Source organism: Emys orbicularis, chromosome 3 (assembly GCF_028017835.1).
Source record: "Emys orbicularis isolate rEmyOrb1 chromosome 3, rEmyOrb1.hap1, whole genome shotgun sequence".
NCBI classification, from domain to species: Eukaryota; Metazoa; Chordata; order Testudines; family Emydidae; genus Emys; species Emys orbicularis.
In genome coordinates this window covers 87,687,226-87,713,215 of record NC_088685.1, presented here as the reverse complement: position 1 = coordinate 87,713,215, position 25,990 = coordinate 87,687,226, and the positions used below count along the sequence as shown (strand labels likewise).

At 44.9% G+C, this 25,990-nt stretch overlaps 1 protein-coding gene across 1 annotated transcript; it reads right to left on the bottom strand.

Moving 5' to 3' along the window:
- Nucleotides 1-906: 906 nt before the first annotated feature.
- On the bottom strand, nt 907-21,570 carry GTF3C6 (general transcription factor IIIC subunit 6). Its single transcript, XM_065400999.1, is given in 7 exon segments — nt 907-1,308; nt 1,311-1,586; nt 4,215-4,328; nt 4,452-4,496; nt 4,689-4,752; nt 10,713-10,793; nt 21,530-21,570. Coding segments are annotated over 7 exon segments (636 nt in total). The 5' UTR covers nt 21,560-21,570; the 3' UTR covers nt 907-1,282.
- Between the last annotated feature and the right edge of the window lie 4,420 nt (nt 21,571-25,990).

Genomic DNA, 25,990 nt, shown 5'->3' with positions numbered 1-25,990 from the left:
ACACCACAAATGCCACATTGCTTCACTCTATTCCACAACAGTTTTCCATAGAGAACACACACTAATTTAGAGAAAAAACACTGTCAATGTGAAAGTCACATTTTTGTTTGAAAATGTTGTATTTATTATAGTTAAAAACATCTAAGATTATTATGACTGTCTGAAACAAGTTGGCAAAACAATGCAAGGTTTACTTTGTACATAATGTGCTATGAAATGTCAGTTTCACTATTTCCCCCAAACAAACAGTATGCAAGGGAGAAACTGATTATAATGGTTAGTCAAATAGGGGAGCAAAAAAAAAAAAAAATCCTGAAAGTGTTTTTAAAGGAATTATTTCAAAAATATTCAGAACATGGTTTAAAGTTGTTCTTCTTTAATTTTCAACTTGGAAGTTTTGAAACTAACTAGTGTCCCTTTAGCAACACTATATATAAAGTCAAGTCTATATCAATGAATGACAGGTGCAAGCTGGACAAAACAGGGTTAAGTGAGGTTCTAGTAAACTCAATGAGATGTTACAATAAAAGTAAGTAAAGAATAAGTTTTGCCTTTTGTTGACAGAACAAGATTAAACCCCTAGATCACTCACAGACTTCAACTGCTGATTGAAACGTTCTGACCAGAAGTGGTCTCCTATTGGGGACCATATGGAGTGGAGGGAGGAAAGAAACAGGCTACCAAAAACAACTCAGATGTGTTTCGTATGGTGCCTACCAATCTTACCAAATAGGTCACTTGTATAGCATTTCCTGAAAGGAATGTCCACATGGGTAAGGGTGACCAGATAGCAAGTGTGAAAATCGGGACAGAGGGTGGGGGTAATAGGAGCCTATATAAGAAAAAGCCCCAAATATCGGGACATCTAGTCACCCTAGTAATGACATGAAACCCCAAGCTGAAATTATAACTGAAAATGTCAAGGCTTTATTTTGCAACAGATATCTTACAAAAAAAATATTTACTTTTACTGATATTTATGGATGTGCAATGCATCAGAGTTTTTTTATGGTGTCTCCTTCTCATTTAGTCATTTGTTCCTGGTCTTCAACTCAGAGGTAAAGATGCTAGCTTGAAATGCATGTATATTTAACACAGAGACAGATACTATAATCATCACGTTCAAGACCTTAAAATGGCTTCCAAATTTGTGGGTGCAGTTTTGCACTCACTATTAATTACTCACATAAAGTGGAGGTCAGGTTGAGGTGACTTTAAAAATTTGGTTCATAGTATTAACTAACTCCATTAATCCTCACTTCTGGACGCTGCAGACTTGACATCACCTAGGAGCATCATCTAAGGTAAGTCCTGGGCACTTCCTCTAGGAGAGTTCTCTGCTTCAGAGGCAGGGCTATCAATGAGAGGGATAGAGTCATCCATTTCCATGCTATTCTGCTTCTTCAGTTCGTAATTTAGGTCAGAGTTCCCTTTGTCATTGACCTCTCCCTCCGACTCATCTGCCAATTTGTCCTGGGCCTGAGCTGCCTCCTCAGAATCTTCCTTTTGGTGCAGAAAACTACAAATCGTATTAGGTCTGCTGTATGAGAAATCTTTGTCTTTAATCTGTAACCACTCCACACCACCTGGTCGGAAAAAAGATAAACTAGTGAAACGGGGAGGAGAGATTTTAACAGCAAGACGATATATTTTCTTAGTTTCACGAGTTTATTATTTTAGCCTTAAAAAATAACTAGAAATATGCAACAAAGGTAATGTTATGTTTGAGGAAAATCATCATCACGTCTGAGGTAGTGTTTGCCGTAAGCTTCTGCTACAAAAAGACTTGAGGAAAGGGAACTGCCTGTGACCCATTTTCCAAACTGGAGACAGTAAAATCCCTCCCAAATGTCCTTACTTCCTTCTGCTGCATAAGACAGACTTGTTTTCACTATGATCCTCATGTGCTGAAGTGAGGAGAAAAATTCTTAGTTAAGACAAATAGCAGCTTAATTTTCACTGTCCTGAAGCAATACAGCATAAAACTCTGCGGGGTAGAAGGTTTGTTTGCTTGCTTATACTGGCTTATGTCTCCAATATAATATTTTTTCTAAGAACTGAGAGAGGGTCTTCAGAATCCCCATCATATAGATGATTTCTAATCATCTATATGATGAAAATCAGCCATTTTCATTTGCTTTGCACTTGAGAGCTACATATCAGAACTATTGTTCTTCTAGCTGAGCAGTGCCCCCAACAAACCCTTAGCTCCACTGCTTCTTCACATCAGCCAGTGTTTCCTATTAGATGACTCAACACCTGTCCACCTCCAACACACCAGCTACTACTGCTGACTCCTAAGTATTTTCAACCTACGAAGGTACCAAGAATTGAGATGTGGTCTCCCATGTGCTGTGTAAAATGTAACTATTGCACCACCAGCTAAGCCCATTACATTTTTAAAATTTGGTAATATATGATTTTTTATGGTACCTATTGCTGTCACAAATGGGGTCACTCAATTACAGTACACTCCAAGAGATTAAAATCAATAATACATCAAAGCAATGAGGGCTGCTTAATGGGGATGGTATTTCCCCCTTAATGGGGATGCCTTCTGTTGATTTACTGGCATTTGAGTTTTGTGTGTCTCTCTCATGCTGGTTCTGTTTGTTCATCTAACAGCTTTCCATTCTTCCACAGCAGTGATACAAAAAATAAATGGTACAAAGTTGTAAAGGTCAACATTTCCTTGCCGAATCCAAAAGAATGACTGGGATGGGAATAACATCTTTCAATAATGTAGATCTTTATCTTTGGGCTGAGTCCCACCATACATTCAGGAGTTGAGGCCACTAGTTTTTGTGGTTGTTGAAGGTTCCCTGAAAGTTAGGGCTGTGTCTTGGTTAACTATGTCTAAGTGTGTCTGGGGTAACTAAAAACTATTATTTAATAGGATAATCCTTTTCCAATTCCTATTTATCTTAGAATCAGTGCATTTATATGACAACAGAAAATCCCACTTGCATTATAAATACCGGGAGGGGGAAATCCTTTTCATCCAAAGGTTGGTTTTCCAATTATTTATAATACCAGCGAAATAGTGGATCACACAGACATTAGTTTACCATTCTTCGGTATTTATTTTGTACTGTGCCAACACTGTTGTATCTAGGTGCCAAACAGCACCTATGCAAGTTCCAAAACTGTTTCCATACGATTCAAGATGCTGAGAATATATTTTACTGATGCAGAATGAAGACTATCATGTTAATTTAAGTTTAGAATATCAAATAACTTGATGGAACATGGCACCTGAGAACGTCTAAGAACGACTACTAATGAAAAGCGGTACAGCAGGTCTGTAGACCAGTTTATTAAAAACAAGTACTGTACTGCAAATACAGATTACTAATGGAACTGGTATTTCTTCCCTCATGTAAGTATGCTCTTCAGAAGTCACACAATCTCAGTATACAGTAATCAAAATGTGTCAAGTGGCAAATGTATGAGTATTGAGTGTTTGTCATGTGCAAGCATTGAATTGCTTGTGAGGAAGCTTGAGAGTTCAATTAGAACATTTCCTACAGTGGCATTGTTTTAATTAAGCAACTATATTACACTATCTTTTAAAATGAATGATTTCTTAATAAATCAATAGGTAGTATTAGGTGGGGAGAGGAAATGTTACATCTTATGGGTAAAAGTCATCCCATCTGTGATCAGATCTTCACATCTAGATCGCTCACAAGATGACTTTTTATTACCATAAAATGTAATCTTCCAGCTGAATATGTATAAATTTAGCATAAAATGGCTCTTTATTCCTAACCCTGTGCATGAGCAAAATAGCAGGAACAATTGGGAATAAGAAATTGCTAGTAGTATTACTGTAAATATCTAAATACAGAAACAGCATTGACTTCCGGCCTAGAGATAAAAGGCAAAATTTAATCCTGTTGTGAAATGGTACAACACCATTGAAGCAAGTGCACCAGAACTTAATTTGCCTACAGAATGCATATTAAAATGGAAAGTAGTATGGCCAAAATCACAGGAAGCTTTACAAATAGCTATAATTAATTTTTATTTCAGTTAATTTGTTTATATATCATTTGTTGTTTAAGAACAGAAAGCTTGTATCCTTTAATTCCCTGGATGTTTACTGGCACTAAATGGTCAAACTAATTTCTGTCTTCAGCCTCGTATCAAGGATAAGGTTTAGTCCTAGCATGATCTCACATGTTCCCACGTATAAGACCAGGTGCACTAACCTACACTCTCTTCTCCTTCCTTCTTTTCAGTCAGAAGCGTCCGTGTCATGTTCAGCTTCTTCACCGTGTGGCACTTGTATTTCAGCTGTAGTTTTTGGTTTCCTTCTGCGTCCACTATAAATAAAAATTAATTGATTCATTTTAGTGAACATCCACATCATCTGAAACATGAAAATTATCTGAACCTTACAGCTTCAGCTCAGATACAAACCAGAACATACAAGATGTATCATTTACCATGCTCTGCATTTTCTTCAAACACCACACAGGTTCCAAGGGTATCTATGGAGAACAAAGGACATTTAGCGGAGAAATAACAGAGGTTATTTGCCAAGGGCCCAGTACTTCAAAAAGCTGAGTGCTCTCCACCTCCACTGAAGTCAATGGAAGTTGAGGATGATCAGTATCTCTCATGATTGGGTCCTACATGTCACACTGAAAATGAGAGGTTTCATCCATATAATCATCTCCTACCTTCATATTCCCCAGCAAAGACATATCTGTCCACTTGCAAAATGGGCCTCTCTGTGTCTATTCCCTACGAACAAGGATAGACAGAAATTACATTGAAGTCATGCTTCAGCTAGTCAAGGCAAGGCATCAAGACTAGAGAAAACAACTGGTAAACTGGTATGCCAAGTACAGTAAAACCAACATTATATACAGATTCCCTGAAATGGTATATGCAGTACAAGACAAAAAAGCAATATGAAATGCAAACTAGCGATAGTAAATCAAGTCTATTCTATCACACTGAGATTAGTATGGGGAGAAAAATAAACATACAGAAAGGAAACTTTATTTTCAGTTTATAGACTCAAAAGCTTCCTAAACGGTGAGATTTAGATGAAACAGATATACAGTATATCTCAGACAATTAGGTAAGCAAATGAGAAAGGTGTGCAGGAGAAAAAAAGGTTGCATAGTACACAAACATCTAAACAGCACGCAGACACATCACCAGTCCAATGGCAGCAATAGGAAGGTATTATTTATATGCAACCAGCAGATCTCTGAAAATAAAGGGACACCATCAACTTATCAAGTACATTTCTAAAAGTGAGTTAAAAGTGGTTTCCAGCACTATTCCTGCTTCTGTTTCCTTCTACAAGTTTCTGTGGCTTTACAATCACTTTCCCCTATTTTTAAAGTGTATTTTTTCTCCCATTTCTGTGAGAGTGTCTCACAATCAACAGGGAAGTGACTATACAAAAGAAATAGTGAACCTGACTAAACACAAAATGCTGTGAAACAAAGTAAACAAACAAATATTTTGGGGTGACAACTTCTTTCAATCATAGTAACTTTAGATGTTATATTAATTATACTCAGTACATGATTTTAAGACAAACACTATTTTTCAGTTGATGGTGTCCCACTTACTGAATCCTTTTAAAAAGTCTTTGACCTGGAAAAGGCTACAGCATGTAGAGGGAAGAGGCAGTTGCTAGAAGTCCAAAGGAGCATAAACTAACCTGTATTCAATCTCCTATTTCTTAACAGCTTTTAAAAAGTACTTTATGTAATTGCCTCAGGGAAAACCGTATTTTAACTCAGAGTTTTTATATTACTAAGTTTACTTGCATGGAAAATAAATTATTCCCTAAGGGAGAAAACCTTTATCTAGTTTCAGGGCTGCATGCTGGGGGATTTCTGTGTGGACAAGAGGGTGGAAGAAATCCTTATTCTGGCTGCAGTTCAGTACAAAATCTATTTCACTGCCATTAATGCAACTTCAGGTTTACAATAGCTTCTGTGGCTCCTGTGCATTGATTTTGGGAGTGTGTTTTTTGGGTTGGGGAGGCATGGTTTGGAGGGGGAGGGCAGAGCCGGCCAGAGGATCTACTGAGTATATGCCTTCCCAAAACCCAGTTGCATGCAGGGATGCTGGAAGTCCCCACTGAACATAGCTTTGCAGCATAGAGGTTGAGACCCTTGCACGAGGTTCCAAAATCCTGCCCTCCCTTCTACAACAGAACCTCATAAGTTGTGCTGGCTCTGAGCCCTTCCAACTATACAGGGCATAGGGACAAGATTTATAATCTAACAGGTTATTGGCTCTTCCTGCTTATTCTTCATACAGAATCACAATCCTCAGTTTGTAATATCAGTCCTCTCCACACAACCCAATTATGATACCACAAATTAAGGAAGACATCAGATGGAGAATCAGTTGCAAGATCAGAAGAACTCTTAATGGTGAGCCACAATATTTTAAGTACACAAAAATTAATTTTCTAAATCGCTATCAGAACACGAGCAACCTTAAAACTGAAAAAACAACAGAAGCTCACGTATTCTCACTTCATAAGCCTGAAATGTTTTCAGAAAGAAAAAAAAACAGTCTACTCCATGTGACGCTGTATGGAATATGGGAGACACTTTATGATATTGTTGATCCCAATATTATAAAATTGCAAGGAATCTTACCGGATATGCCATGTGAAAATGTTATGATTTGCCAAGTATGAAAATCTTGTTTATATGTTTCTATCACCTTTTATTGTTAGTTATAGATATGTTTGATATATCTGTATTTCAAAACTTGTGCTGTGTTTCTAGGTGACACCCCCAGACAGACAGATTGGCATCAGCACTGCCTAGCCTGTTTGATGGCCTATCAGGGTCATCAGCTGTATAAAGAACCCACTGAAAGGAGCCAGGGGCTACACCTTATGAGTCAGCAGGACAAGTAGGGACATGCCTATAGATAGAGAACTCTAAGACTTTTCCATGCCACGTGCTGTGAAGCTTGTGTTTGGGACACAGGAAGTACAAGCCAGATGGCAAAAGGAATATAAAGGACAGCTGCATCATCTCCATTTTGTATTCATTTCTGCTTCTTACCTCTGGAGTAACTTTTCTACAAACAAAGCTCTGAACAAAGGACTGAATGACCCATCCAGGGATACTGCTAAGAACCTGATATATGGATTCTGAAGTCTCTGTATGTATCCAATTGCTTTACCATTTAACAAATCTCTTCTTGTTCTTTCTTTTTTCCTTAGAATAAACCTTTAGTTTTAGACTCTAAAGGATTGACTGTCAGCATGGTATTTTACGTAAGATCCAAAGTAATATTGACCTGGTGATGTGGCTGACCCTTTGGGGTCAGAAGAACATTTTGTATAGTGAGCAGAGTTTTTAAATAACTTTTCACTGTACTGGACCTAGGTGCTGATTGGGAACCAGAGAACTGGAATGCAATAAAGGGAGCTGTGTGATTTCTTTTTTTTTTTTAGCTTCTCAATAACCAGTGTGGGGGATCAGAAGCACAGTTTGTGACTGGTTGGTGAGTTTAACTTCAGTGTTAACCACCAGTTTGGGAGTGTCTGCTCTTCCTTATGCAGCCTGCCCTGGCCTTAACATTTTCAGTAAGGGCTGCCCCAGGCACCCCAGGTCACACTCCATTTCTTAGCAAAGATTCAAAACTGGGTGTCTCATTAGTAACTAGTACTATAGTGATGCCCCCTTACTGATATTTCATTATTTTTCCTAGTATACTGTGAAATATAATTAAAATTAAACTATGCTTAAAATAAATACCTGAACAAAGCATATTTGTTGTAATGTACTGACCTTGATAGATACAATTATATTTGTTTGGCCTCATCAGTGAGACTATTCGGGTGTGTAAAGTTAAGTTACTTGTTTGTGAGATAAGGGCCTTTCATGTTAATTTTGTAAAATCCACAGTGGGTAGAACTGTTGTTAATACAAACTAATGAGATTCTCCCACAAATACTTCCAAAAAGTAACTTTTTAAAAAAAGTCTTCTGAGACTAAGCTTGGGGTTTTGTTTTTCCTGCTAAAACTGATAACATCATTAACATCAAAGTAGGATAGAAAATGTAGATCCCTGCACTACTGTATAAGCAAAAACTGGAAAAGTTTAGTAGTGTCTGATAAGAGTAAATGGCTTTCACTATTTAAAAACACTGTTTGTTTGGCTGTTATTTCTTTCCCCTCCCCCACAAATCTATCCTGAAGGTGAGGCCATTTTTCCCCCCCATGACCAGGATTCCAGGAGCATTGAAATCCAGAGTAAGCATCATGGGGCTGAATCTTTTATCCAATTTATAAGAACTGATCTTCATGACACAATAAGAGAGTCTCAAGTAATTCTCATTGTGGGAAAGGAGAAAAGTGGCTTGGAGTGAGAGAGTGGTGGTGTTCTGTAAATATAGAAAAGTTTTCTAGTAAGAGTACAATACAATCGCAAGGAATACAATTTAAAGCAAATCACATTGATACCGATCAAAATATGCAATACCATGATATTACCTTTGGGCAAGGTCACCAGTAACATGCCCAGTCAGCCATCTGTGTACCATATTTCAAATAAGCTGGGTCAGACCCAAGAACAAAATGTACTCAGGAGAACAGGAATGATGCATAATGTATGTATGAACTTGTATTAAGTTTCTCTGATGTCGCTGTAATTGAGATTTAGGAACTAATTTTATTGACTCATTTATTTTGGTCATCAGTGGCATGTTCAAAGGCATTTTTCATCTCTTTCTAGCTTTGGGTCTACCAAACGTCCACATTGTACATAACCCCTTGTAAAGGATTAGTGTCTTCCATATATAAGACTCTGGGGCAATCAGTAGTTTCCACAAGCAAGACACCTTGTCTCACATAGGGGAATCAATTAAAATCACTCAATTGCAAAAGAGTGAGGACTAGGTAACCCTCTCTGCCTTTGACAGTAATTTTGTAATACAGTAGACAACCTTAAGAGATAAAAATGTCTGCTGAAAACTTAACACTAAGCTGCTCTTCATATGCTGTATATCAGGGCTCACTGGGCAGTATTTTGGGCTGAGAGAGTAAACAGGATGTCATTAAGGTAAAAATGGGCATTGTTTGCAAGCTGTTGTCAAGAAATTGTCAGGAAGTGTACTTGCCCATATTAAAGTTGCATGGATCAGGGTAAAATTTTCAAAATCACCTAAGGCCTAGATCTACAAAGGGACTTAAGTGCCTAAGCCCCAGATTTAAGTGACACTGCAATCCACAAAGCCCCTGCTTGGCAGCCACCTAAGCCTGTATGTATGCAAACTCACTCAGCACCTAAATTTTTGCTGTCAAAGTTCTCTAGATGCCTAAGTTTGTGTCTCTGGGCATGCACACAATGTCTCACTCTAGCAGTCTGGACACCTATCTCATGCCTAAGCCCCAATGGGATCCTCAAACCAGGTGAAGACAGAGGTTCCCTGGCCTATCTTGCCTGCGGGGCCTGATCTGGTAGGGGTGCTCAGAGCACGCCTACTGCATCAGGGCCTGTTCAAAATCAGTCTGAAAAAGATGGTAGTGGGACTCAGATTCCACTCCCCTTCATCCACAGGGGAGACCCTCTGTTCAAATCCTTTTAGGAGAGAGTGCTCTAATCAGCAGGCTAAGAGATATTCTGATGTTGGTTTCCCTCAATCTCTCCTGTTGAAGCTGTTGTATTTTGGATAAACAATTACCCATTGAAGAGGGGGACTGGACCCTGGGTATCCCCACTCCCAGGTGAGTAACCACCATGCTAGAGTCATTCTCACTGTCTGTCTCTTGCCCAATGACTATTTAAGTATTTAGCTAAATCGAACAGCTATACCAGGAAAGACTGAAGGAGATCGACATCAGAATATTCCATAGCCCAGCAGTTAGGGCACTCAGAGGTGGGAGGGCATTCAGCGGTTGGAGACCACTGTTCAAATCATTACTCCCCCGCAGGCAAAGGGCATAATGGAACCTGGGTGAGTGCTCTAACCACTGGGCTAAAAGTTATAAGAAGGGTACTGCCACCGGCAACACTTCATCCTCATCCTCTGTTTCTTGCAAGAAATTGCTTAGGTGCCTAAGCTGTCTGACTCTAGGAGCAGAGCTCCTGGGTATGGATCATAAACAGATGTAGGCACCTCCTTGTAGCTTGGACTTAAGCAACTAACTCAATAAGGGCGCAGGACGTAGGAAACACCCCTTTCCTGAGCATCTCACATTAGCTAGTTTAGGCAACTCCACACCAAGTGTACTGGTTTTTGGGAATCCCATTCTTAGGCATCTCTCCCTCCATGCATTTTATAGGGAACCTAAGTACCTAACCCGTACTTTGTGGATTTGTGGATTCCACTAGGTGGCTACGCATGCAAAAGTTAGGAGTTCAACCTCTACATCCCTTTATGAGTCTGGGCATAAGTGACTTACAAGCCTTAGCCACCTCTGATTTAGACTCTTAAGTCACTTGGGTGTTTTTGTAAGTTTTACCCTAAGTTTTGCATAAGAGTATATTCACAGGCCAAAGGGAACTTTTGATATGCATTCACATTGTCCACTGATGCTAATTGCTCTGTGCACAGACCATGGACAGTTTATCGCCCATATAGTCTGCATATTTCTGCACTAAGGGTTTGATCCAAAGCCCATTGAGTTCAATGAGGCCCTAAAATTTCTCCTAGTTCACGAAAATAAAAACTTGCTTCTTTGCTGATATGTTGTAGTCAAACTCACCAAAATCTTGCATTTGTTTTCACATTTTTCTAGGAAGTCTGAATCAATAATTCCAGATAATTCCACCATGACCAGCTGCTCCTGCAAAATAAACGTATAAAGCTCATGCATCATATATTTAGAACACTAAATAAATTAACTTTAAAATGAACACAAATATGTCTATTACTTTGCTATTAAAACAGACCACCCTCAAAACTAGAACTGTAGAACCAAAATTTGACCTATATTCTTTGTTTGCAAAACAACACAAAGACATTGCTATACCAGAGCAAAATAATATCCAACTAGTACACATTCTGTCCATGTCACCAAAACTGCAACTGAATTTGAAGGTTGTTTGCATTCGACCTCAGATAGTGTTCAGTTTATACCTGGAAGAATAAGGACTGACAGTCCTTATAATTTTATGCTAGCTAGCGTAACAGCACATATTATACTTATTCATATTTTTAATTAAATCTTACAATGATTCAACATTTACCAATTATATACTGTAGCAGTGAATTTTATAGGTTAATTATAAAGTTTTTTCCCTTCTATCTGTTTACAGTGTGTTGCCTTTCCATTTAATTTGTTCTTGTAATTCCTTACTTTGAGGGGACGGGGAGTATAGGAGGAGAAAATGGTGTTGACAGATCCTTGCCGGTCTTTTTCTGAAGATAAACGATAGATGCCCAATTTTCATAACCAATCTTATAATAGTGATCAGTGAACACACAATTTAATTTTAAAAGTGTAGCAAAGGAAATATTGCAAGTTTGATTTTACAGCTTATGAGTAGCTATTACACTTTTTTTTTAAGGTTACGGTAAAATGTGACAGTATCAGTATTATTTTCAAAGTTCTTCCTCCTATATAATAAAGTATTTTTTCCAGTTTCAGTTGTCTACATGTAACAATCTGGCTTTGCCATCACAGTCCTCTACTATCACAAAAATAAACATCTCAAATAAAAACCAACTTTGTTATAACGGGAAGATTTTTAAAACATGACTCCATTGGAGAGGCAATGCAGTGCAATGGATAAAGTACCAAATGGACTTGGGAGACTTGAGTTCTACTTTGCTCTCCACCACTAACTTTCTGTGACCTTGGGCAGTCATTTCGCTTCTCTGTACCTCAGTTTCTCCCTTCCACACTTGGAGTATCTTGTCTATTTAGAATGTAAGCTTTTGGGGGGCGGGACCATCTTGTATGTTTGTACAGTGCCTACCACAATTGGGACTCATAGACTCATAGACTTTAAGGTCAGAAGGGACCAATATGGTCATCTAGTCTGACCTCCCGCATGATGCAGGCCACAAAAGCTGACCCACCCACAACAGAATCTTCCAGCCTGCGACCCCTGCCCTATGCTGCGGAGGAAGGCGAAAAACCTCCAGGGCCTCTGCCAATCTACCCTGGAGGAAAATTCCTTCCCGACCCCAAATATGGCGATCAGCAGTACCCCGAGCATACAGGCAAGATTCTACAGCCGGACCCTCATTTTACCCGCGATTGCACGTTAATGCCTAATTGACTGTAATCATGTTATCCCTTCAAACCATTCCCTCCATAAATTTATCAAGCCTAATCTTGAAGCCAGAAAGGTCTTTCTCCCCCACCGTTTCCCTCGGAAGGCTGTTCCAAAATTTCACCCCTCTGACGGTTAGAAACCTTCTTCTAATTTCAAGCCTAAACTTCCCCACGGCCAGTTTATATCCATTCGTTCTCGTGTCCACATTACTACTGAGCTGAAATAATTCCTCTCCCTCCTTGGTATTAATCCCTTTGATATATTTAAAGAGAGCAATCATATCCCCCCTCAGCCTTCTTTTGGTTAGGCTAAACAAACCGAGCTCCTCGAGTCTCCTTTCATAGGAAAGGTTTTCCATTCCTCGGATCATCCTAGTGGCCCTTCTCTGTACCCGTTCCAGTTTGAGTTCATCCTTTTTAAACATAGGAGACCAGAACTGCACACAGTATTCCAAATGAGGTCTCACCAGCGCCTTGTATAACGGAAGCAGCACCTCCCTGTCCCTACTAGAAATACCTCGCCTAACGCATCCCAAAATCGCATTAGCTTTTTTCACAGCCACGTCACATTGCCGACTCATAGTCATCCTGCGATCAACCAGGACTCCGAGGTCCTTCTCCTCCTCCGTCACTTCCAACCTATGCGTCCCTAACTTATAACTAAAATTCTTATTAGTCATCCCTAAATGCATCACCTTACACTTCTCACTATTAAATCTCATCCTATTATTTTTACTCCAATTTACAAGGTCATCCAAGTCTCTCTGCAGAATATCCCGATCCTTCTCCGAATTGGCAATACCTCCCAACTTTGTGTCATCCGCAAACTTTATCAGCCCACTCCTACATTCGGTTCCGAGGTCAGTAACGAATAGATTAAATAAAATCGGACCCAAAACCGAACCTTGAGGAACCCCACTGGTGACCTCCGTCCAACCCGACAGTTCACCTTTCAGTACTACCCGCTGCAGTCTCCCCTTTAACCAGTTTTTTATCCACCTCTGGAATTTAATATCGATCCCCATCTTTTCCAATTTAACCAATAATTCCTCGTGCGGCACAGTATCAAACGCTTTACTAAAATCGAGGTAAATTAGATCCACCGCATTTCCTTTATCTAGAAGGTCTGTTACTTTCTCAAAGAAGGAGATCAAGTTGGTTTGGCACGATCTGCCTTTCGTAAACCCATGTTGTAATTTGTCCCAATTGCCATTCACCTCAAGGTCCTTAACTACTTTTTCCTTCAAAATTTTTTCCAAGACCTTGCATACTACAGAAGTTAAACTAACAGGTCTGTAGTTACCCGGGTCACTTTTTTTCCCCTTCTTAAAAATAGGAACCACATTAGCTATTTTCCAGTCCATCGGTACCACCCCCGAGTTTACAGATTTATTAAAAATTATCGCCAAGGGGCTTGCAATTTCTCGCGCCAGCTCCTTCAATATTCTAGGATGGAGATCATCCGGTCCGCCCGATTTAGTCCCATTTAGCTGGTCAAGTTTGGCTTCCACCTCTGATACTGTAATGTCAATCGCCCCTCCTTTATTCCCCTGTGTCCCGCTCCCTCTATTCCTAAGCCCTTCATTAGCCTTATTAAACACCGACGCAAAATATTCATTTAGATATTGTGCCATGCCTAGATTATCCTTAATCTCCACTCCATTTACATGCTTCAGCGGTCCCACTTCCTCTTTCTTTGTTTTCTTCCTATTTATATGGCTATAAAACCTCTTACTATTGGATTTAATTCCCCTCGCGAGGTCCAACTCTACACGGCTTTTGGCCTTTCTCACCGCATCCCTACATGCTCTGACCTCAATAAGGTAGGTTTCCTTGCCGATCTGCCCCCTCTTCCATTCTTTGTACGCTTTCTGTTTTTTCTTAATCGCCCCTTTGAGACGCCCGCTCATCCAGCTAGGTCTAATTCTCCTGCCTACTAACCGTTTCCCCTTTCTCGGGATCCAGGCCTCGGACAGCTCGTGCAACTTCAGCTTGAAATAATCCCAGGCCTCATCTGCCTTTAGCTCTCTAAGTATGTTAGCCCAATCCATTTCCCTAAGTAGTTGCCTTAATTTATTAAAGTTGGCCTTTTTGAAATCGTAAACCTTAGTCACAGTTTTATTTCTGTTAATCCTTCCATTTAGTTTAAACCGAATCAGCTCATGGTCACTCGAGCCAAGGTTGTCCCCTACTATCATTTCCTCAACTAGGTCCTCACTACTCACCAGCACCAAATCTAAAATGGCATCCCCCCTCGTCGGTTCAGCTACTACTTGCTGAAGGAATTCATCTGCTAGCACGTCTAGGAACATCTGAGCCCTATTATTGTTACTAGCATTTGTTCCCCAATCTATGTCCGGGAAGTTAAAGTCCCCCATGATCACACAGCTCTTATTAGTTTTTACTTCCTTAAAAACATTAAATAGTTCTCTGTCCGCATCCAGGCTAGATCCCGGCGGTCTATAACACACCCCAAGCAGTATCTCAGGGGAGGCTCTAGTAGTTCTTTTACCCAGTGTAATCATTGCCCAGACAGTCTCTGTCTTATCCATTCCATCACTTATTATTTCTTTACATTTTAGTTCATTATTCACATACAGTGCCACACCCCCACCTTTACCTTTTTTCCGGTCATTCCTAAACAGCACATACCCTTCCATACCTGTACTCCAGTCATGACTACCGTTCCACCATGTTTCGGTTATTCCTACGATATCAGGTTTCATTTCTTGGACCAGGAGCTCCAGTTCCTCCAGTTTGTTACCTAGGCTTCTCGCATTGGTGTATAAACATCTTACCGTATGCTGTCTATCCTTTCTCCCATTAGTTATGCACTTTGGTACGGACCCCCTAGTGTCCATCCGCCCCCTCCTTCTAATGTCCAATTCCCTACCCCTATCTATATCTGTGCTTATCTCTTTTCCCTCATTTTCAGTGTTGGAATCTGGCGTGGAGATTAACTGGACATCTCCCAACCTTCTCCCCCAAGTTCCTAGTTTAAAGCCCTTTTGATGAGATGAGCCAGCCTCCCTCCCAGAAGTCTATTTCCTTCCCTACTCAGGTGAAGTCCATCCCGCGAGAACAGCTGTCTGTCCCCGAACGCCTCCCAGTGTCCATACATCCCAAAGCCCTCCTTATAGCACCACTCCCTCAGCCAGCTATTTATCCTCACAATTCTGTCTGCCCTTTGCTGTCCTTCTCTAGGAACAGGCAGAATCCCACTGAAGATAATCTGAGCCTCAACTTCCTTAAGCGTCTTCCCCAGCCTGGCATAATCTCCCTTGATTCTCTCTAGCGAGAACCTAGCCGTGTCATTTGTTCCTACATGAAGGATGATCAAGGGGTTCTTTCCTGCTCCCTTTAGGATCCTTTTCAACCGCAGGTCCACATCCCGTATCTTAGCGCCCGGCAGACAGCACACCCTTCTGTTTTCTGGGTCCGCCCTGGTCACTGGCCTGTCTAACCTCCTCAGTAAAGAGTCCCCAATCACATACACCTGCCTTTGCCTAGGGGCAGTGCAATCTAGCATTCTATCCCCTGTCCCGTGCGGCCGTAACTCCTGTCTGTCTCCATTTACCCTTATAGTCCCCCTATTGCCATCCTGTATCCTCCCGGGGCCGAGTATTGATGCCGTCTCCATCAACTCCTCCCCCCTGTCTATTGGACTAGCCGCCCTTCTTTTCTTCCTTTGCCTCCCACCATCAGTTACCACCTGCTGCGTCCCCTCCTCGTTAGCCAAACACCCAAACCTGTTCCTGAGTTCTATTTCCCCCTCACTAGCTCTCCTTTTCCTTGGCCTGCTTCTCACGGTCACATGTTTCCACTGCTCTTGTTCTCCCCCCGACATTTCCCCCTCACAGACCATAGCCCCCGCTTCCACCTGCACCCCTGAGCATTCCCCCTCAATTACCCCTTGCCTTTGCTCCATTAGCTGTTCAAACCCCCTTCTAAACTCTACCAGGGTCTCTACCTGCATCTCCAACCCCCGAACCTTTTCCTCTAACAGAGCAAGTAGGCGGCATTTCATACAAACATACCTCTGATCTGTTGCACCTGCTAGGACTATATACATACCGCAGCTGCTACATGCTTTCATCTGCATTGTGTCCCCTGCTGCCTGGCTCATGGCTGCTATGGTCTCTGCCTGCAGCCTCTGAGGGAACAAAGCACACCGACCGCCGCGCCCTCCTGCCTCCCCCTGTAAACTCCCACTTAAACTCCCCTGTTTGCCGACCGCTGCTCGCTGCTTGGCTGGGAGGCCTCTTTTATAGGTCCCCTAATCAGCCAAGCTCCGCCCCCTAATCAGGGCTCGGGGCTCAGCACACTGCCCCTACAGGCCTCTACACATACAAGCACCACAAAGACAGACGCAAGTACAGATACCTTCTCCTCCAATGAGACTCACTCCCACTTAAACTCCCCTGTTAGCCGCCCTGTTTGCTGACCGCTGCTCGCTGCTAGTATTTTTTCCAGTTTCAGTTGTCTACATGTAACAATCTGGCTTTGCCATCACAGTCCTCTACTATCACAAAAATAAACATCTCAAATAAAAACCAACTTTGTTATAACTGGAAGATTTTTAAAACATGACTCCATTGGAGAGGCAATGCAGTGCAATGGATAAAGTACCAAATGGACTTGGGAGACTTGAGTTCTACTTTGCTCTCCACCACTAACTTTCTGTGACCTTGGGCAGTCATTTCGCTTCTCTGTACCTCAGTTTCTCCCTTCCACACTTGGAGTATCTTGTCTATTTAGAATGTAAGCTTTTGGGGGGCGGGACCATCTTGTATGTTTGTACAGTGCCTACCACAATTGGGACCTGATCTCAGATGTGCACTCTAGGTATTATCCTAATACAAATAACACCAGTTCCAGTATCCTGTGTGAAATGAACTGGTGTCAGTCCACTTCCTAGCTGACTGGTGTCCACATTATAAAAGCCACTATCATAACCTGCATTCTTCTAGAGCATCAAAAGCTTGCTGCTCTACACTATAAAATGTTACCATTTGTAAACCATCAAAAGTATGCTTATAAAATTTGCAGAGGACACCAAGCTGGGAAGGCTTGCAATCACTTTGGAGAATAGGCTGGGCTAGGATGAGAATTCAAAATTACCTTGACAAATTGCAGAATTAGTCTGAAATCAGTAAGATGAAATTAAATAAAGACAAGTGAAAAGTATTGCTCTTAGGAAGGAAAAATCAAATGCACAACTACAAAATGGGAAATAACCGGGTAGGCAGTAGTACTGCCGAAAATGTTTGGGGGTTACAATGGATCACAAATTGAATGAGAGCCAACTACGTGTTGCAGTTGCAAAAAAGGCTAATATTCTGAGGTGTATTAACAGGAGTTTCACATGTAAGACACAGGAGATAACTGTCCCTCTCTACTTGGCACTAGTGACCTGGCCTCAGCAGGAGTATTGTATCCAGTTCTGGGCACCACACTTCAAGAAAGATGTGGATAAACTGGAGAGAGTCAAGGTGAAAGCAACAACAATGTAAAAAGTTTAGAAAACTTGACCTATGAGGAAAAGTTAAAAAAAAACTGAGCATGTTTACTCTAGAAAAAAGAAGGGTGGGGAATCCTGATAACAGTCTTCTAATATGCAAAGGGCAATTACAAGAGGACAGTGATGGATTGTTCTCCATGTCCACTTAAGGTAAGGTAAGGTAAGAAATAATGGGCTTAATCAGCAGCAAATGAGATGTAGGTTAGCTAGTAGGAAAAACTTTCTAATGACAAGACTAGTTAACTTCTAGAATAGGCTTCCAAAGGAGGCTGTGAAATCCCCATCAGCAGAGGCTTTTAAGAAAAAGTTGGACAAACAGCTGTGAGGGAAGGTCTAGGTTTACTTGGTCCTATCTCAGCACAGGGGGCTGGACTAGATCAGGGGTTCTCAACATTTTTCTTTCTGAGACCCCCCTCGACATGCTATAAAAACTTCAGGGCCCAGCAGCAGCAGGGGAGGTCTCGGGGCAGGGGCATAGGCGTAGTTTGACTTCTATTGGGGTACAGGGAGGGAGTGCCACCTCCACCCCTTGACTCATCTCAGCAGGCCACCCAGCCTGTCTGGGTTGGGGAGGGCCCACAACCAAAAACTATAATTCAAAAGGTGGAGGGCTTAGTTCAAAAAGTTTGAAAACAACTTAGGGTGCAGGGAGGGAGTAGCTAGGGGCTGTGTGCAGACGGTGTAGCGCAAGATGCAGGGAGGGGGTAGCTGGGGCTGTGTGCAGACGGTGTAGCACAAGATGCAGGGAGGGGGTAGCTGGGGCTGTGTGCACACAGGCATAGGCGCCGACTCCGTGGGTGCTCCGGGGCTGGAGCACCAACGGGGAAAAATTACTGGGTGCTCCGCACCCACCGGCAGCCAAGCTCCCCCCTCCAAGCCCCCTTCTCCACCCCCCCCATGCGGCGCGTCCCCGTTCCTCTCCCTCCTTCCCTCTGCTTCCCGCCGCCTAACAGCTGCTTGACTGTGTTTAGGACTTTCCGGGAGGGAGGGGGAGGAGCAGGGATGCAGCGTGCTCAGGGGAGAAGGTGGAGAAGAGGCGGGGCAGGGGTGGGGACTTGGGAGAAGAGGGTGGAATGGGGGCAGGAAGGGGGCGGGGACTTTGGGGAAGGGGTGGAATGGGGGCGGGGCGAGGGTGGTGCAGGAGCGGGGTCGAGCACCCACCGGGAAGACTCGGCGCCTATGCACACGGGGTGGCTGTGGGTGCACGGAGGGGGTGGCTAGGGGCTGGGTGCAGGGAGGGGGTAGCTCAGGGTGTAGGGAGAGGGGTAGCTGGGGCTGTATGCTGTGAGGACTCCCCTACGACACCTGTTCCCGGCAGGGCCGGCTTTAAGCCGATTCGGCCGATTCCCCGGAACGGGCCCCCGCACCTAAGAAGTCCCCGCAACATCCAGGGCTGCCAGCAGAGGGGGGGGAAAAAAAAAAAAAAAAAAAAGCCGTGTCCTGCTTCTCCCCCCTCCCTCCAGCGCTTGCGTCGCCATGCAGCTGATCAGCGCAAGCCTGGGAGGGAGGGGTGAGGAGGAGGAATGCAGCGTGCTGGGGGAAGAGGCGGGGCCAGGGTGGGGATTTGGGGAGGGATCAAATGGGGCAGGGAGGGGGCGGAGTGGCGCGAGACAATTCGCGTCCCAGCATGGGGCCCCGCACCTACTAAAGCCGGCCCTGGTTCCCGGAGGAGTCTGCCAGCCGTGGAGCCGGGTCTCCCCACCCGGGTGGGCTCTTACCGGCTGCCTCTGCAGGAGCAAAGGAGGCTGGGAGCTGAGGAGCAGCTTCAACCTGGGGCACCAGAAGGAGAGGAGGGAACACTGCCCCTCACTGCCTGGCTCCAGCTTCCCACCTCCGACCTGGCCAGGGGGCAGGGAGAGGAGATGCCCCCGGGGCTGCCGTGCTCTTGTGATGCAGGTTTTTTGGGGGGTGGGAGAGGAACAATGCCCTTCATGTCCCCAACTCTGCCCATGGGCTCAGGGCTTCTGCCGCACTGGGAGTACCAGGGCTCCGGGATTCAGCCCCACACCTCCCAGCTTCAGCCCTGCGGGGGAAACTGGTGGGGCGCCGGTGAGGCTGCACCTGACCCTGACACAGCACAAGGCCTGGGTCTGCCCCAGAAACACCCTAGGGCCCTGCTCTTCTGTGCCAGGTACACCAGTTGTGGGGCAGGCAGGATCCAAGTGTGGAGAGGCTCAGTATGAGGGGATCCAGGTGTGGGGTGAGAGGGTTGTGTGTGTGACAATCTGGGTGTAGGCAGCTCAGTGGGGGGGTCTAGGTGTGGGGGGATCTGGATGCAGAGAGGCTCGTTTGGGGGGGGGTTCCAGATGTAGGGGCAATAGGACTCTACAGGGGCTTTGAGGTGAAGGTGGCTGGGGCTCAGCGGAGGGGTCTGGATGCTGAGGGAAAGGGGGTCTGAGTGCAGCTAGTTGGGGGTCAGTGGTGTGGGGGTTCAGGGTGATGCAGGGCAGCAGGGTGGGGGGTAGATTGCAGGCAGCTCAGTGGGCAGTGGTCTAGGTGCAGGGGTCCGAAGGCGGAGGGTCTGGGTCCAGGTGGACTCCAGATGCAGGGGTTGAGGTTCAGTGGGGTGGGGTTTGGGTATGGAGGGCTAGGGGAGTTCTGGATGTACTGCGTGATACTTGGCAGGGGTGTCTGGATATGGGAGGTTTGGATACACGGGGGTTGGGTGGATGGGCGAGCAGCTCCCCATACAGTGACCCCTCCCCCCAAAGCTGAGGAGTGATGGGGGCAGAAAGCAGGGGAGGAGGCTGAGCTTCTTACAGCTGGGGGAAGTTTCTGAGGGTGGGTTTGACGCAGCCCCAGCCACTCCTTGTAGGAGAAGAGGAAGTCCCATCCTCTCCTGCCTCCAGCCCAGACAGGAATAGCAGCTGATCCTGGCTCAGGGTAGGAGCCACTGGATGGGGTGTTCCCACCACTGCAGTGCTTTACCTCTCTGCCAGCTGCTTCAGGTGCCTGAAACAATGTACCTGTGCTACTAGGGAGTAGTGCATGACTGCTCTTGCAGCTTCCCTTTCCCTGCAGAAAAAGTCGTTTTCATTTTTCTGCAGGGAAGCAAAGAAATCTGCGGGGAAAATGAATTCTGCACACATGCAGTGGCATAGAATTCCCCCAGGAGTAATAGGTAGTAGCCGTGAGTTTGCAGCCGTCACAACCATGCCCAGCTTTATACCAGCTAACCCAAGAGGGGACAGGCAGTATGACATCAAAGCAATGTACTATCTCGCTATTCATTTCCACACAGCAGCAACATGGCTGCGATCACCACAGTTGCTCCCAACAGGGTTCAGTCTTCGTTCCAATACACTCTACAGGCTATGCCAGAGAGAGCAATGACTGAAGGGCGGGGAGCAGGACTGCCGCCTTGCCCTGGGGTGGGGGCACAGCCGCAGGGCTGTGCGAGGAAGAAGGCAGCGCTGATGCCTAATTTGGTGCAAATATTACGGGAAAATAGGAGTGAGGGCTTCCGCCCACCGTCTGTCATTGACGCCTCACTCTCCGGCCGTGTCCAGCCCCGCTTCCCGCCTGGCCAGACACCCCCCGGCCACACCCTCCAGGGGCCAGCCCCGCCCGGGGCTCCGGTGCCATACAGCGTGCAATAAGTGGAGGGAGCGCCGGGGACCGTAGCCTTGGGCTGTCCTACGCGAGCCCCCGGCAGCTCGCACCGGCAGCAGGGGCAGCCAAACGCCGCCGCCACCCCCCACTAATCAGGCCGGGTAGCAGCAAGGAGCCTGAGCACAGACACCTCATACCTGCGCCGCTGTTGGAGATTCCTACCCACCTCCTCCTCCTCAGCTCCCGCCGCCGCCATGTCCCGGGCCCCGCCGCGAGCCAGCGCCTCAGCGCGCACCACGTGACCCTGCCGCCGCCATCTTAGATTCGGGAGGGTCCCGCCCCCTACGGCTCAGATCCTGCCGCCCGAGCCTCCCAGGCGGGAGTGGGTCCCGAGCAGCGAAGTTCTGCTCCAGCCGCTTGCTAGGGCGGGGAAGGGGCTGGGGCGCGCGCGGGCGGCGGTTTGCTGGAGGTTCCCTCCGGACCCAGGGTCATAGGGTCGCCCGCGGGGAGATTCCAAACGTCTCCTAGCTCCCGCCGGGGCGAACTGGCCCCAGCGCTTGGCAAACGCTAACGGGCACCGCGCAGTCCCGGGCCCGAGAGGCCCTGTGGGCGCAGCGGGCTGGCGAGGGTTGGAGGGGCTGGGCTAGGCCGGCAGGAGAGGAGAGTTTTTGGCCCGGGGAGGGGAAGTGGCTGCCAGGCGAGCGGTGGTTGGAGGGAGGAAGAGCGGGATCGGGATAGCGGAGCAGGGGGTCAGAGGGCGGGGGAGGTGTCAGGGCGATGTGGCCCTAGGGCTCTCTCCGCAGTAGGGGTACAGCCGGCCTGTGCCGGAGAACTTACTGGGGGGCTGGTCCTAGGCTGTGTGCTGCCTCCCCAAGGCCCAGGCTGCCTCCCCAAGGGGCATCCCAGACCTCAGCACAGTTGGTGCCTAGTGATCTTACGTGATATGTTTGCAGGCCCACTGCTGCCCAGTTTTGTGTCCCTAGTCACGCAGCCACACAGCCCCTGTCTCCTGAGAACTTCTAGTAGCCTCTGCCCCTGGCCAGGGGCCATGCGAGCTGGGTTAGTATGGAAGCTGCTATGGGAACCGAGCTCGCCTGGGGTTTACAGCCAGAGTGCTTCATTTTCGTAGGCTGAACTGAAAATGTAGCTGATGGCTGCCAGAGGCAGGCGATTTACCAGCCCTGGCCTGTAATCAGTCAATCAGTTCATGGAGCAGTTACCCAGAGCTACTAGTGAATGAGCAGGTAGACTCATGGAGAGGAGCAGCCCCAAATACAGAAAGGATTCTGGAGCATTTTTGCCTTTAATCCAGGAATACAAGACAGATTACAAACCACATGAATTCTAACTCTGTGGGTGGTAGGTGGGGAGTAGAGTGCATGGGCTTTTTCCATTCCAAGTGTTGCATTTTTTTTTTTATCTGAATCAATAATTTGATAAAATAGCAGGTCACTCCCCTCAGCACAGGTGATAATAGAACTGCAGTATTCCACAAGGTTTTAAGAAATTACAAAAGTGCATTTGAGTGACTTATTTCATATTCTGCCACTAGAAGGAGATATGAACAAAATATTGCTTGATTTAGAGATCTTGATCAAAACATTTGAGAGGTTTTCAATTAGTTTTTAACTTTAAAGGCAGTATGTAAACATAGACCACTTTATTTCAGTGATCTCATGACTCATTCTGAGGTGATAAAACTAGCCTTTTAATTATCCTTAACTACTGGTATTGTGATTATTAAATAATTATACTTAATTATAATGTTTTGGGCCAAATCTTGACGTGTTTAGGCAGAACGTATAGTGACTTGAAGTGAAGTTCTGCCTGAGTAAGGACTGCTGGATAAAGCCTTTTATTTTCAAAGTGCTTTACAAACATCTAATACTCACAAACTACAGCACTCCCATGACACAGGGTTAGTACTATTATCCTCTTTTTATGGATGAGGAAACTGAGGAAGAGAAGTGACATACCATAGAGAGCCCTCATGAGAGCAGAGACTAGAACTCTGGAGCTCCTGCTTGTCAGTCCTCAAACCCCATCTCTTGCTTTAGATGTAGACCCCAATCCTGCACAGACTTATTTGCATGCTTAATTTTATGCACTGTGAGTAATTTTATTGACTTCAGTTGAGTTACTGATACTATGTAAAGGTAAGCCTGGATTTAAGTCTTTGCAGGATTGGGCCCTATAGATTGGAGCTTTTGGATGCATCAGGAAGTTTGGGAATGTTTACATATGTTCTAGGTGAAGGACTTGGACTAATGATCTTAATTGAGATCTAACAATCTCTATAATGTTTCTTCTTTAAGGGTTGTTCCCCTTCACCAATATTACAAGAAATAGGGAGGGACTCACTGAAATTAACCAGAAGCAAATTTATGGAATTCCACTTTACTTTTCACTTTGTCTCATTCTTTATCTCTCATTTTCATGTCTTCTTTTATGCCATACCCACGCTTGTAACTCCTTCCCAATCCCACTGCACAAGGCAGCTATTCTTTCTGCTTACTCTTTATTCGCTTCTGTGAGGTCCACAACACTGATCCATTTCAGTTAAAGGCTCTTTTTATGTTAGTAACGCTTAATAAGATGGAGCCTTTGTCTGGGTCTCTGAGCTTGTTTTGTATGTCTATCTAGAACAAAAGAATGGCCTTAGTAGGTCAGACCAATGGTCCATCTAGTCCAGTATCCTGTCAGATGCTTCACAGGGAGTGAATAGAACAGGGTAGTTGAAAACAGAATGCTCAACAGCATTGAGGATCAGACCTCTTGTTTGATCTCAGTTTGACTTGTCTATAGTTATTTGTTTAAAACAAACTGATGCAAAAGAACTCAGTGCTTTTAATGATTATCCTAAGAAATTTTATATATAATGCATATAGAAACAAAAGCTCATGCACAATGTCTTTTATAATCACTTACTTTGATTTAAAGTATGCTCCAGGGGACCTTAAAGTGAAATCTGTTACCTTGTTGAATTTTGTTTTGTCTTCCTCGTGTATGAACACGGCTTTGCTTCTTAATGCAGTGTTGACAAAAGCATCCAGTTGGACAATCCCAAGAACTGCCAAATTATTTCACCATGAAGAAAGTTAAAAATACTTACAGTAGCCAATCTGCATAATAGAACATCTGTTTGCTTTAGCTCAGTGAGCTTTTGAGGCCTAACTTGGCAGAATTTTGAAATTCCTGGTAGTTTAATGTGTTAGTGTTCTTGCTGACCTAGGAAAAGCAATTCTTACCCAGTGCAAATACAAAGGATCCTATTACGTAATTTTGGAGACAAAAGCTATATGAATGGATTTTCCTTCTTAATACAAGTGCTAAACTTGTGACTTTTTTTTTTTTTTTGTAAGTCACTGAAAAATGGTTTGGGATGAAGCAAAATGTAGACCGTGCTCACCAATCGCTTTTAACTATTTTGCTGATGTGTTATCTATTGCTGGTACTTTCCCAGGTTTCATTTTCATAATAGCATGCACCACTTGCTCTCACAGGATTGATGGCTCTGACTCCATACTCTCTGTCATCTTGTATTATAGCTCGGTAACAGGGTGCTTGGAGGACCAGGTGGGCTAGTGGTTGGTGCGCCTGCCTGCCGGCCCTTTGTTTTCCAGGTCAAGGTGCCTCAGTCTTTCAGGCAGTGGGAATAGGGGGACCTAGGCCCTCCCCCACTCCACTGGGTCCCAGCCCAGGGCTCTCTGAGTTGATCCTGAATGGAGGGAACTCCAAGTAGGGAGTCTGAATCCACTGCCCTGATCTCCCTTCAGTTTGGGGTGTGGCCACTATAGTCCAATTTGCTGGGGTGACTTGCTTCCTGTGGTGCCCTCTCATGGATTTTGGGCAGTGTCCTGCTGCAGTCCCAGGGTCCTTCAGGCAGGGCAGCCATGAGTTTGTTGAAGCCAAACCCCACAGTGTCTCTGGTCTGCAATCACCCCCTCAGTTGCTGGAGGCTCAGAGGTCTCCTCCACAGTCTCCCTTGGCTGGGAGACAGAATGTGCTCCTTGGTGGCTGCCTTAGCTGCCAGGCTGGTAATCCATCCTTTCAGGTAGGGTGGTAGCTAGTTCCTGCCTCTTCACCATTCAGCCCTGAACTGGGCCCTGCTCTCACCTTTCCTCCCCCGACCCTCCAGGCCTGGGATTGGCTGCAGGTATAATGGGACAGGGCTAGCTGGGCCCAAAGCTCTCCTTCACATCTGTGCTGGCAGGCAGTTTCTTCACTTCATGCAAGATGGCTCTGGTAAGGCCTACAGATTGACACAATCTCTCCACTGGCATTTGATATCACTTCGGGTAAGGACACTGCCATTATGATTTTTATTATGTTTGATCACAGGTGTAATGGGTCACTCACCTCTTGTGTGCCTCCTAGCAGCTAGGTGCAGCCCTGCAATCCTTTTCTTGTCCCTGGTGCCCCCTGCAGGCTGCCAGTCAACTTTGGTTGGTCTTCCGTAGCTTGGCCCTCCAGCCAAGACACACAGTCCAAATGAACCCCTTCTGGGGGTAGCAAAGAGTTAAATAAATTGACAGTCCCGTCATCCTTGCTAGGTTCTTCAGGGTTGTCCCCTTTGTTGGGATTTTTGCCACTGTGGCTTGCAGGGGAACCTAGGCCTGCCCACTACTACAGGTTCTAACTCAGGGACCCTATAAACAGCAAGTACACCAGTACATTGCTGCTTCTT